We start from the raw sequence: 14,916 nt of genomic DNA on the forward strand, positions 1-14,916 counted from the left end.
GTATGTGTGTGTCATTTTCAAATATGGCCATGTGTACCAAATGAAAACACGAGTTCCATTTTGGGAACAGTTAAGAGATTTGATGGCAAAGAGTCATCATGGAAAAGGAGAGTCAGGGTTTAACATTTTGTGTGTGAGGTTTTCAGTTTTGTGTGTGCAGTTTTGAGAATGCCGTTAGGTTGTGAAAAACTGTAAAGAACAAAGTGTAGTTTGGTGATATAGCAAGTCTCATTCTAGCTATCTGAGGGGTTAAATATATTTTATGGACAAAATTGAAATGAATCTGATGATGATTTGGGATTCGGGATGCCATAATAATATTCCCCCAAACTCTGGTCCAATTAATAAATTGGACCAGATATAGCTGTATATATATAATATATATATATATATAGCTGTTTTGTTTATGATTGTCTTTGAACTTTGCTTAAACTGTTCCACTTAGGTCATATTTCCTTCAAACATATTAGGGCAACGCGAAAGGACAGCAAAACTAAATAATTAGCATTTCATAGCAAAAACAGAAGCACCATATCTACTAGACAACACATTTCATCACGACATTCAGAAAAGTGAGCTATAGTCATATACTTCTCTCTTAGTGCCTTGGGCAAACATTGGGCCATCACAAGTATATAGTATTATACTAGTAGGCACTACGCTGTCTGTATGCATTTGCATTTAGAAGAGGCAAACTAATATTGTGTATGCCGTTTGATTTGATTGAATAATTGATTGAACATGCACTCTGTAATATTTGATTTGATTTGATTTGATTTATTTGATATATTATATATTCAAGATACAGTTCAAAAAGAGCAGTACAGAATTGTCAGAATTGCACAAAAAGTCAAAGACTTAATTCCATTGTGGTCTAAATAAATAAATACAGCATATGGTATAGGAAGAAAATGCGTTGACTAAAATCACAATAATGGACATTACAACGACACCATCATAAACAAAACAATAAATACATAATAAATAGATAAATACAGCACTATTCTAGCTTGCCCATCAGCCAGTTTTTCAACATATTTTAAAAAATGTTCAAGGACTGGACAAATTTAATTTCCCTTGGGATTTTGTTCCAGTCCTCCACCCCTGTATATTTAAATGAGCTTCTGCCTACCTTTTTTTTTTGGTTTGGTAGTTTAAGATCAGCTACACTCGCCCTTGTATTCAAGCTATGGGACTCGTTGACATACGGGAAGTAACCTTTAAAATATGTTGGGCATTTTTCCTTTAAGATTTTATAGACCATAATGAGTCTCAGTTGTTGTATTCTGCTTTCGACTGGAAGCCAATTTAATTCTCTAAAGTGGTTAGCACCAATGTGGGTTGTTGGGGAGAGATACAGAACTACCTGCATTAGTTTATTTTGTGATGTCTGTAGTTTATCTTTGGTATTTTTAGATATACCGCTGTACCAGGTTAGGCAGGTGTAATCAAAGTGGCATTGGACTAATGCTGAGGCCAGTGTCCTCATAGTGGTTCTGTCTAGGAATTTGACGATCCTAGCTAGGAACTTTAGTCCTTGCGTGGATCTTGCCAATAACTGAGTGAGCCACACTGCACACACACACACACACACACACACACACACACACACACACACACACACACACACACACACACACACACACACACACACACACACACACACACACACACACACACACACACACACACACACACACACACACACACACACACACACACACAGAGAGAGAGACGTGGCACATTTATTGTAGGATGTAATGCTAGTTATATTAGTAGAGGTCCTAACTTGATAAAGAATATAGTTCCAGCTGTCTATTGTTTGATAGTTAGCACCATTTAATCTAGCTGTAGAAAGCTCCATTGTTACAACATCATTTAAATGTGGAGCTTGCCATCCTATATTCTTTGCAGCTGTACTTCCTGTCAGCCAGAAACGCCTCTGAACTGTACTAAAGTTAAAGAATCATCATCATTAAGGAGCAATAATTTGGGACAACAGGGAATATATTTTTGTAATACTTTAGATAGATAATTAGTAATCTGTTCCCAGAAATGTTTGACTGTGGGTGTGGGACATTCCCACAGTTGTATTTACAGTTTTTCACGATTGTTAACACAAAAATCGACACAATTTGCACAACCTTCACTTCGTGTACCTAATCGCTCGACACAATTTGCACTACATCACACTCCCTTATCTGCATTAGACTGTGACTTTCCTTCTTTACACTCTGATGTAAATTACACATTACCTTGTTGTCCAAACACTACACACAATGTTCAGTTGTTGCACACACTTCTCACATAAAATCTCAAAGCATCAACCTACAACACACCTTGCTGTCCAAACACTGCACACAAAGAAAAAAAATTCGGCTGCATATTTGTGTGCTGTTTTATGTTTGACTATGAAAAAGTAGGCCAACACACGGAGTCAATTTACAAAAGGAAAATGGCTCATTGTCATTCATGTGTGTTGCATTTCTATGATTGTGTATTCAATTTTTCACTTAATTGTGCTGTAAATGCTTGGTAGTGTAGCCAATGCTTAGTTGTGTGTACTCAATGAATGGTATGTGTGTGTCATTTTCAAATATGGCCATGTGTACCAAATGAAAACACGAGTTCCATTTTGGGAACAGTTAAGAGATTTGATGGCAAAGAGTCATCATGGAAAAGGAGAGTCAGGGTTTAGCATTTTGTGTGTGAGGTTTTCAGTTTTGTGTGTGCAGTTTTGAGAATGCCGTTAGGTTGTGAAAAACTGTAAAGAACAAAGTGTAGTTTGGTGATATAGCTCATAGTCTCATTCTAGCTATCTGAGGGGTTAAATATATTTTATGGACAAAATTGAAATTAATCTGATGACGATTTGGGTTTCGGGATGCCATAATAATATTCCCCCAAACTCATTTATAGCCATTATATAGCTGTATATATATAATATATATATTATATATATATATAGCTGTTTTGTTTATGATTGTCTTTGAACTTTGCTTAAACTGTTCCACTTAGGTCATATTTCCTCCAAACATATTAGGGCAACGCGAAAGGACAGCAAAACGAAATAATTAGCATTTCATAGCAAAAACAGAAGCACCATATCTACTAGACAACACATTTCATCACGACATTCCGAAAAGTGACCAATTCTGTAACCTAGTCATATACTTCTCTCTTAATGCCTTGGGCAGACATTGGGCCATCACAAGTATATAGTATTATACTAGTAGGCACTACGCTGTCTGTATGCATTTGCATTTAGAAGAGGCAAACTAATATTGTGTATGCCGTTTGATTTGATTGAATAATTGATTGAACATGCACTCCGTAATATTTGATTTGATTTGATTTGATTTGATTTATTTGATATATTCAAGATACAGTTAAAAAAGACCAGTACAGAATTGTCAGAATTGCACAAAAAGTCAAAGACTTAATTCCATTGTGGTCTAAATAAATAAATACAGCATATGGTATAGGAAGAAAATGCGTTGACTAAAATCACAATAATGGACATTACAACGACACCATCATAAACAAAACAATAAATACATAATAAATAGATAAATACAGCACTATTCTAGCAATCTAGCTTGCCCATCAGCCAGTTTTTCAACATATTTTTTAAAAATGTTCAAGGACTGGACAAATTTAATTTCCCTTGGGATTTTGTTCCAGTCCTCCACCCCTGTATATTTAAATGAGCTTCTGCCTACCTTATTTTTTAGGTTTGGTAGTTTAAGATCAGCTACACTCGCCCTTGTATTCAAGCTATGGGACTCGTTGACATACGGGAAGTAACCTTTAAAATATGTTGGGCATTTTTCCTTTAAGATTTTATTGACCATAATGAGTCTCAGTTGTTGTATTCGGCCTTCGACTGGAAGCCAATTTAATTCTCTAAAGTGGATAGCACCAATGTGGGTTCTTGGGGAGAGATACAGAACTACCCGCATTAGTTTATTTTGTGATGTCTGTAGTTTATCTTTGGTATTTTTAGATATACCGCTGTACCAGGTTAGGCAGGTGTAATCAAAGTGGCATTGGACTAATGCTGAGGCCAGTGTCCTCATAGTGGTTCTGTCTAGGAATTTGGCGATCCTAGCTAGGAACTTTAGTCCTTGCGTGGATCTTGCCAATAACTGAGTGAGCCACACTGCACACACACACACACACACACACACACACACACACACACACACACACACACACACACACACACACACACACACACACACACACACACACACACACACACACACACACACACACACACACACACACAGAGAGAGAGAGACGTGGCACATTTATTGTAGGATGTAATGCTAGTTATATTAGTAGAGGTCCTAACTTGATAAAGAATATAGTTCCAGCTGTCTATTGTTTGATAGTTAGCACCATTTAATCTAGCTGTAGAAAGCTCCATTGTTACAACATCATTTAAATGTGGAGCTTGCCATCCTATATTGCCAACATTTTCTTTGCAGCTGTACTTCCTGTCAGCCAGAAACGCCTCTGAACTGTACTTAAAGTTAAAGAATCATCATCATTAAGGAGCAATAATTTGGGACAACAGGGAATATATTTTTGTAATACTTTAGATAGATAATTAGTAATCTGTTCCCAGAAACGTTTGACTGTGGGTGTGGGACATTCCCACAGTTGTATTTACAGTTTTTCACGATTGTTAACACAAAAATCGACTTGGCACAATTTGCACAACCTTCACTTTGTGTACCTAATCGCTCGACACAATTTGCACTACATCACACTCCCTTATCTGCATTAGACTCTGACTTTCCTTCTTTACACTCTGATGTCAATTACACATTACCTTGTTGTCCAAACACTACACACAATGTTCAGTTGTTGCACACACTTCTCACATAAAATCTCAAAGCATCAACCTACAACACACCTTGCTGTCCAAACACTGCACACAAAGAAATTTTTTTCGGCTGCATATTTGTGTGCTGTTTTATGTTTGACTATGAAAAAGTAGGCCAACACGGAGTCATTTTACAAAAGGAAAATGGCTCATTCTCCAGAGTCATTGTCATTCATGTGTGTTGCATTTCTATGATTGTGTATTCAATTTTTCACTTCATTGTGCTGTAAATGCTTGGTAGTGTAGCCAATGCTTAGTTGTGTGTACTCAATGAATGGTATGTGTGTCATTTTCAAATATGGCCATGTGTACCAAATGAAAACACGAGTTCCATTTTGGGAACAGTTAAGAGATTTGATGGCAAAGAGTCATCATGGAAAAGGAGAGTCAGGGTTTAACATTTTGTGTGTGAGGTTTTCAGTTTTGTGTGTGCAGTTTTGAGAATGCCGTTAGGTTGTGAAAAACTGTAAAGAACAAAGTGTAGTTTGGTGATATAGCAAGTCTCGTTCTAGCTATCTGAGGGGTTAAATATATTTTATGGACAAAATTGAAATTAACCTGATGATGATTTGGGTTTCGGGATGCCATAATAATATTCCCCCAAACTCTGGTCCAATTAATAAATTGGACCAGATATAGCTGTATATATATAATATATATATATATATATATATATATATATATATATATATATATATATAGCTGTTTTGTTTATGATTGTCTTTGAACTTTGCTTAAACTGTTCCACTTAGGTCATATTTCCTTCAAACATATTAGGGCAACGCGAAAGGACAGCAAAACTAAATAATTAGCATTTCATAGCAAAAACAGAAGCACCATATCTACTAGACAACACATTTCATCACGACATTCAGAAAAGTGACCAATTCTGTAACCTAGTCATGTACTTCTCTCTTAGTGCCTTGGGCAGACATTGGGCCATCACAAGTATATAGTATTATACTAGTAGGCACTACGCTGTCTGTATGCATTTGCATTTAGAAGAGGCAAACTAATATTGTGTATGCCGTTTGATTTGATTGAATAATTGATTGAACATGCACTCCGTAATATTTGATTTGATTTGATTTGATTTATTTGATATATTCAAGATACAGTTCAAAAAGAGCAGTACAGAATTGTCAGAATTGCACAAAAAGTCAAAGACTTAATTCCATTGTGGTCTAAATAAATAAATACAGCATATGGTATAGGAAGAAAATGCGTTGACTAAAATCACAATAATGGACATTACAACGACACCATCATAAACAAAACAATAAATACATAATAAATAGATAAATACAGCACTATTCTAGCTTGCCCATCAGCCAGTTTTTCAACATATTTTTAAAAATGTTCAAGGACTGGACAAATTTAATTTCCCTTGGGATTTTGTTCCAGTCCTCCACCCCTGTATATTTAAATGAGCTTCTGCCTACCTTATTTTTTAGGTTTGGTAGTTTAAGATCAGCTACACTCGCCCTTGTATTCAAGCTATGGGACTCGTTGACATACGGGAAGTAACCTTTAAAATATGTTGGGCATTTTTCCTTTAAGATTTTATAGACCATAATGAGTCTCAGTTGTTGTATTCTGCCTTCGACTGGAAGCCAATTTAATTCTCTAAAGTGGTTAGCACCAATGTGGGTTCTTGGGGAGAGATACAGAACTACCCGCATTAGTTTATTTTGTGATGTCTGTAGTTTATCTTTGGTATTTTTAGATATACCGCTGTACCAGGTTAGGCAGGTGTAATCAAAGTGGCATTGGACTAATGCTGAGGCCAGTGTCCTCATAGTGGTTCTGTCTAGGAATTTGGCGATCCTAGCTAGGAACTTTAGTCCTTGCGTGGATCTTGCCAATAACTGAGTGAGCCACACTGCACACACACACACACACACACACACACACACACACACACACACACACACACACACACACACACACACACACACACACACACACACACACACACACAGAGAGAGAGACGTGGCACATTTATTGTAGGATGTAATGCTAGTTATATTAGTAGAGGTCCTAACTTGATAAAGAATATAGTTCCAGCTGTCTATTGTTTGATAGTTAGCACCATTTAATCTAGCTGTAGAAAGCTCCATTGTTACAACATCATTTAAATGTGGAGCTTGCCATCCTATATTGCCAACATTTTCTTTGCAGCTGTACTTCCTGTCAGCCAGAAACGCCTCTGAACTGTACTAAAGTTAAAGAATCATCATCATTAAGGAGCAATAATTTGGGACAACAGGGAATATATTTTTGTAATACTTTAGATAGATAATTAGTAATCTGTTCCCAGAAACGTTTGACTGTGGGTGTGGGACATTCCCACAGTTGTATTTACAGTTTTTCACGATTGTTAACACAAAAATCGACTTGGCACAATTTGCACAACCTTCACTTCGTGTACCTAATCAGTCGACACAATTTGCACTACATCACACTCCCTTATCTGCATTAGACTCTGACTTTCCTTCTTTACACTCTGATGTCAATTACACATTACCTTGTTGTCCAAACACTACACACAATGTTCAGTTGTTGCACACACTTCTCACATAAAATCTCAAAGCATCAACCTACAACACACCTTGCTGTCCAAACACTGCACACAAAGAACATTTTTTCGGCTGCATATTTGTGTGCTGTTTTATGTTTGACTATGAAAAAGTAGGCCAACACGGAGTCATTTTACAAAAGGAAAATGGCTCATTCTCCAGAGTCATTGTCATTCATGTGTGTTGCATTTCTATGATTGTGTATTCAATTTTTCACTTCATTGTGCTGTAAATGCTTGGTAGTGTAGCCAATGCTTAGTTGTGTGTACTCAATGAATAGTATGTGTGTGTCATTTTCAAATATGGCCATGTGTACCAAATGAAAACACGAGTTCCATTTTGGGAACAGTTAAGAGATTTGATGGCAAAGAGTCATCATGGAAAAGGAGAGTCAGGGTTTAGCATTTTGTGTGTGAGGTTTTCAGTTTTGTGAATGCCGTTAGGTTGTGAAAAACTGTAAAGAACAAAGTGTAGTTTGGTGATATATAGCAAGTCTCATTCTAGCTATATGAGGGGTTAAATAAAATGAATCTGATGATGATTTGGGTTTCAGGATGCCATAATAATATTCCCCCAAACTCTGGTCCAATTAATACATTGATGCTGATACCATCTGCACACTGCACAACTGCACGAAATTGATCAGATACTACTTGTAACTTTGCCTTTTTTAATATAAATATTTTGGGCAATGTGCTGAATGAATGGGCTGAGAGCAGAGGTGTACTGCAGTTGATGGGAGCACATGGTGGACACAGCTGCTTGTTCCACTAGCGACGAGCATATGTATTTTGGCGCGTTTCTGTCCATGTGATACGATCTACAGAACAGATCAACATGAACTGACAAAAACTGACAAAAGTGACCGCTTCTGTAACAGTCATACTTCTCTCTTTTTTGTCTTTGCACACACACATGACATTTATTTTTGTTTCCTCATACTGAAGGTTTATAAGCAGAGACCAGATACTGTGGACTGTACACATCAGGACACATCTGGCACTTTGTCACTGCACAGAATCAGCTCAGCTCTCTACAAGGTGAGACATTTAACTTTTTTTTTATCTTGTTGGGGGTTTATATAGCTAACCTGCTTTAAAAACTACAACTTTAACCACTTTAAAATCCTGCATACATAGTTGACCTTATTTCTATTTTGTAATTGAATTTATTTTGTACTAGACCTGTACGAGCATTATTTTTGTTTGTTGCAGACATTCTTGTCATCATGCTGATTGTGACTCTCTGTGTTGCTGTGGTGGCTCTGCTGGGAGCTGCAGGTAAGTGCATGAGGGAGTGTGTGTTCTTGTCAAAGCATGCATGCGTATATACAGCACTGTACCTGTACTTTTTATTTTCAAATTAGCCATTTAGCAGAAGCTCTTAATCAAGAGAGATTTATAGTAGGTAAGCTAACACACAAGGTATCAAATGCATACAGACAGCGCAGTGCCTACTAGTATACTATATACTTGTGATGGCCCAATGTCTGCCCAAATATAGAGCACATATGTGGCGGTACATTTTTACCATTGAGCTAAAACACAATTTATAACCTTCAGGTAGTACTTGTCAACCAGTAGTGGCCTACCCTACCACAGTATCTAAATTCAGGGAGACCAAATCAATCAATCAAAATCAATCAATCAATCAATCAACCTTTATATAGCACATAAGCACATTGAAGCACATAAGTGCAATTTAATGGAGGAATGTGCTTTGCAGAAGAAAATAAAATTAAATGTGTGTATGTGTGTGTGTGTGTGTGTGTGTGTGTGTGTGTGTGTGTGTGTGTGTGTGTGTGTGTGTGTGTGTGCGTGCGTGCGTGTGCACCTTTCAGATTGTAAGTCAGCCTTTCATGGTGAGTGTACACAAAATATTGTTTTACATGTATTGTATTTGTATTACGCACGTCTTAGACATGTTGTGAGTTTGCGGAATGGCACCGAGCTTCACTTAGACATGTAGTGAGCTTGTGGAATGGCACCGAGCTTCAAAGGTTTTGAAGCTTGCGGTGAGGATAGGCTGTAGAATGTAAATGAGTTACTCCCTGCATGGGAACCTCTGAGGTGTTAAACCCATTTAGGCCTGACCTCAACATTTAAAAAAAAATCTTCTAAATCCTTCAGTTTTCTGAAATAAATATTTTCACGATTTTTCAAAAATAGCAGACCTACAAGCTCGTAGCGCGCCACTCGGTGGCGCGCTATGAGCTTGTAGATCTGCTATTTTTCAATAGCTAAATTATAACATAATGTTTAAAACACCAAAAGGGGTTCCCGCCTTAAAGCCTCTCTTACAGACAAGCCTCAGACTATAGTCAGTTGAAGTAGACATTGTATAGTATAAATGTTTTTGACCCTGCAAAAAATCGGAGATCGGATATCAGTCATAATTTCAGAATTGTGCACCCCTAGGAAAAAGTAGATGTCCGGGTGGATGGGTTCAGTACGGACGAAGTTGCTTTAGAGTTGAGTGGACATCAAGGACCTGGGCCCAGGCTGAGGTGAGTCTGAACTGGAGTCTGTGAGGAACATTTGCAGTGCGGGTTTACATCCTGTATAGTGCAGTGCAGGGAGAACGTCAGCATCACATCCATTAAATAAAGCACACAATACTTTACATAAGAAAACGATGCCATGCACTGTCCTGGTTTTGCAATATACCTGTATTTTACGGGGCTTTTTTTTTAATTTCTGCAAACCGTTAATAAAGTATTCAATAAATCAACCAATCACTCTTTTTCAAGGCTAACTACATCAGCTCACCAATTTCACAGATGTTTTGCTGTTTCACTGTAGAAGTAGGCATTGCGCGTAGCACTTGCCCTAGCACCGATGACCTTACAGGCGTATGCAAAAAATAGCATTTTATGTAGACTTAGATAGCATTTTATGTAGACTTATAGCATTCTTGTAGACATAGCACAATATAGTATAGTTTCATTATATAGATATTCCACTGTTACGTTCTTAGCTTACGTATGATTCAACTACTTTTCATGTATATGATGTATTGCCATGCTTTTGTTCTTGCTTAATGTAAGTAGCTCTGGATTAAGAGTGTCTGCTAAATGCCTAAATTGTAAATTGTAATTATAAATTGTAGGCTACTGAAATGAACCAGTCATATGAATATGCAAGGGGTCATCATGCCTATGCCATATGTTCCCTTAGTCACTAAGGCTCATTTAACCTCGCCTCACCAGGCTTTCCATCTCGGAGGAAAGCCTGGTCTGTGTTACAAAATCACCATGTGAACCGGTCTGGAGCGGATGGTAAAATATGTCATGTTGTAGTCATCAGGCAGGAAACCACAAGACGGAATAAGAAAGTACCCATCATAATACTGATTCCGCCTTGTGGTTTCCTGCCAGGTGACTACAAATCATTTACAACGACGGAAGCATCCGCTCCCGACCGGATGAAAAACACGAAATGGAATGCTGGCTGGTTTATGGGTCATGGGGTTAGGGTTGAGTTGAGACTAGTGTTAGTTTTGAGGAAACACATAGGGCTTAACATAAGGTACAATAACACTCTGTGATGTAGCTTTGAAAATAAATCAACGTAAAAAATGTGCATTGCATCTGTCTGTGTCTCCATGCAGAGGTACTGTTTGGCGTACGGAGCCAACCTGGCCTCGGTCCACAGCTCTTGGGAACACCGCTTCCTCCAGAGGCTGACCACCCATGCCGCCTGGTTGGGAGGCTCTGACGCAATACAGGTGAACAAATGCAATGACCATTTTATGTAGGATTAAAATCTACAATACATGTGTCAGAATTTAACTGATACTCTGTGTGTGTGCGTGCTCGCGCATGCTTTTATATAATTTCTCAGGAGGGTGTGTGGTTCTGGAGTGATGGGTCGAGAATGGGTTATCGGAACTGGGGCCGAGGAGAACCAAACAATGGCTACGCCAAACATATACAGCATTGTTTGGCGATGAACCACCGTGGCCACGGAGGTAAGTGACAGCACACAATATATTGCATGGCGCAGTGGTATTAGTTCCTGTCCACCACCACGGAGGTTGGTGCACCACCACGTGGTGCAAACGGCTTTGTCGAAAGTTGTCGGGCGTCTATGCGATCACTGAGTTGGCCCGTGCTCGCTCGCCGCGGGAGGGAGGGACGGAGGGTGATATTGGTCATTCTAAAACGGTTATTCACAATACTTGATTCTGATTGGCTGGTTTCTGATTAGACCACGTATAGTAAATGTCACGATAATCTACACCTTAAATCAGTTTATATCAATCCCAGGGTGCGTTACAGTGATCCCACATCTCTGTAGCTGAACTAGGGAAGGGGAGTGCTTGATTTCTTTACAAACCCTGGCTGTGTGGGCGTCTAAGCACCACCCTGGCTCCAGGCGACCTTGTAATACAGCAAGCGCATCCTATTTCCTGTCACTGAGAACAGCTGTTCGCTAAATCGCTATGCTATGATGTTCACAGACATATCAGCTGAATCTGGATTTAAAAAAATATGAATTTCTATCGAATAAGTTAGGTACCATGTGACTGACCTAACTCATAAGTTGTGTTTCCTCTATGTGTTTGTTTGGCAATGTTTGTCAAGCACACAGCCTGGCAGAAAGTGTAACTACTTTTGTGAATTACGCAGTTTTATGATGTTAATATTGCTATATTTGTAACCGTTTTAGAAAAGCAATAAGCCACACGAGGTCCCAGGCTACCTGTATTTTTATAATGTCTGAGAGGGTTGGAGACACTCCGCTGCATGTCGTGTCTCACCACGCCTCTCAGCCGTTATAAAATACATGGTATGAGACCTTGTGGCATATTGCTTTATCATTGCATGTAACAGTGACCACACAGAAATGTGTGGGGAGGAATTTGGCAGACTAATTTGGAATTTGGGAAGAAAAAGGGGGTAAAAATAATTATGTCTACAAAAAATATATCTTGCATGAAACTTGTTCTATGTATGTATGTGTGTGTGTATGCGTGTGTGCGTGTCATGGATAACTTGTCCACCATCCACATCTGTCCCTGTGCTCAACAGGGAGGTTGATGTGGGACGATAGGGCGTGCAGTGACCGTCTTCCCTCTATCTGCCGCGGGAAGATCTGAGCCTGCTGTGTGACATCACAGTCACTGTGTCACAGCCCGGGACATCAAACCAATGACATCAGTACCCCCTTTTTGAAACTAGCTCCTCGCCACTCGTCCTACACACTTCCACTTGGTTTGAGCATAGATATATAAATAATAGAGACGGCACCGGAATTCCCCTCCCATCCACTTGCATTGCATTGTGTCTCTATTATTTATATATCTATGCTCAAACCGAGTGGAAGTGTGTAGGGCGAGTGGTGAGGAGCTAGTTTCAAAAATGGCCGTAGTGATGATGTGGTTGCTTTCCGATTGTGAACCACAGATCAAAGATTAATTGTCGAGTTTATTCCGTGAGTGGGCTCATTATAATATTAAGTGCCGACCCAGCTTATATTTGTAACTTCATGTTTGTGTCATTTATGTATAGATGTTGGTGCTATTAAGAAGTTCACTGCCTATACAGTAAATACTCTGTGTTATATAAGAACAGAGATCCTCTTATCAACCAATTACAGTATGTCTCAGGGATGTAGATATTAATACAGTTAATTGGGGGGTAAAATGTGTTATACTATATACTATATGAGGAATGCAAGGTCGTACTAGGACACATGGGACAGAGGGGCAGGAAGTGTCAGATGACAGAGAAAGAGGAAAAGGCGGGTGTAGCACAGAGCTTGAAGAACTAATGTGTTGTTCCCTATTTCATTCAGTAGAAAATGTAACAGGCGGGATGACGCGTTTAAGTAAGTCCTTGTAATGTGTTATATGGTCGTTAAATGCTCTAAATTCAGTCATAATGATGCGTTTATGCAGTCGCTATATCTGTGAATTAATAGTATGTATTTTGTGTTTCTTTTGTGTTCAGTACCTAGTACCTAAACGCCACTAAGCGCCACAGTCTCTGATAACCTTGTAATGATCAGATTTAAGGACAATCAATGCTATTGAACTAGATCTAAACACGGGCCAGACAAGGCAAATAAGGCGTTATACTGTACACAAGTTTAGTAGAAGTATGTTTGTACGTGTGTTATGAGATAATAGTAATAAAATGGCCAAAATCAAGTGATTGTTTGCGGGCATTATTGCAACGTCGAGGCTATGTATGTTTGAGTAATATAAATGTTACAATTGGTGTGTGTTAAATCACAATTACCAGACCTGTTTGTTATAACTCCCTTGCGGAGGGTTGAGTCAGTAATTAAGCAAAGCTATGAAACAGCAAAGTTTAGTTATATCCGTACATTAATCAACTTAACAATTTGACAAAACAACAACTGTGATGTGACAAATATCAGCCTGAAATGATAGTCTGCATGTTTCTGAACAAATCAGAAGGTGTTTGTAGTTTAATTCTGATTAATCATCAGATATAAATAAAAAGACAATTAGATGATTACATAAATGGTCTGTCCTTGTTTTCATTTGTGGTCCAATACAATTCCTTCCTGTGAAATTCAGAGTGATATCATTGTTATGGGTAGTTACACTATGTATTCACATCACAATGCATAGATAAATTAAGTAACCACTACTACTGCATCCATTCAACTGACAACCTGCCAAATACTTCAGTTAAGAAAACAGTTTCAGCTACTAAACCCAAACTGTACATGAAATTCTGAACCAGATACAAGGCATAATCTTATCAGTACAGAACATTAAAACAAAGCAAACAGAGTGGCTTTAAATAAAGACATAATACTGCTAGCAGGTTTAGGCAAAACAATTTTTAAGTGGTCTGAAAATGCTACTTGTTTGGGGACACAAGTGGATGAACTATAAGTAGTTAACTAGTTTTTCCTTTTCTGCACAATTGTGAATTGTATGTTAATGAGAGCAACCCCAAGTTCAACAAGTGTCTTGCAGGTTGTTGTTGTTGTTTCTACAGTTCATGGTTCATTCATGTTAATTTGTTATTCATCCAGCATTCAGGCGACACCACAATTTGGTGTCTCCTGAATGCGTCTGAATCGATTCATGAACGAGTGCTCTGTGTTAAACCCCAGCTGCACGTTCTTTTGCTGATGATGCATGCACGAGCAAAACCGCCCCCTGCAGCTTCAACAATTCACAGCTGCTCTGGGGGCTTGGGTATATGTAAGGATTTTTATTCTTATTTTGTGTTGATGCAACATGATTTGAATACAAATGACACAAAAAAACTGAGGCTGAGCAGAATTCTATTGATATAGTTAGATTCAAGTCAATTAGTATGATCTACGTATAGCGTACAGATGCTAAAGGTTCAAGGTTCAAGGTTTCTTTATTTTGTCTCCAAAAGGAGAAATTTGTCTTGGACCCCAAGGACCCGCCCTGCAGCATACAGATACAATACAATACAATACAATACAC

General features: G+C 38.4%; 1 protein-coding gene across 1 annotated transcript; it reads left to right on the forward strand.

Moving 5' to 3' along the window:
* Positions 1 to 8,397: 8,397 nt before the first annotated feature.
* Positions 8,398 to 13,626, forward strand: LOC306916178 (ladderlectin-like). The gene is made up of 7 exons (XM_079493980.1): positions 8,398 to 8,513; positions 8,688 to 8,753; positions 9,314 to 9,334; positions 9,891 to 9,979; positions 11,083 to 11,199; positions 11,316 to 11,442; positions 12,506 to 13,626. The coding sequence occupies exons 2-7, from the start codon at positions 8,702 to 8,704 to the stop codon at positions 12,571 to 12,573; spliced, it is 474 nt and encodes a 157-aa protein (XP_079350106.1). The 5' UTR covers positions 8,398 to 8,513; positions 8,688 to 8,701; the 3' UTR covers positions 12,574 to 13,626.
* Positions 13,627 to 14,916: the final 1,290 nt, after the last annotated feature.

Source organism: Electrona antarctica (genome assembly GCF_951216825.1).
Source record: "Electrona antarctica genome assembly, chromosome: 23".
NCBI lineage: Eukaryota > Metazoa > Chordata > Actinopteri > Myctophiformes > Myctophidae > Electrona > Electrona antarctica.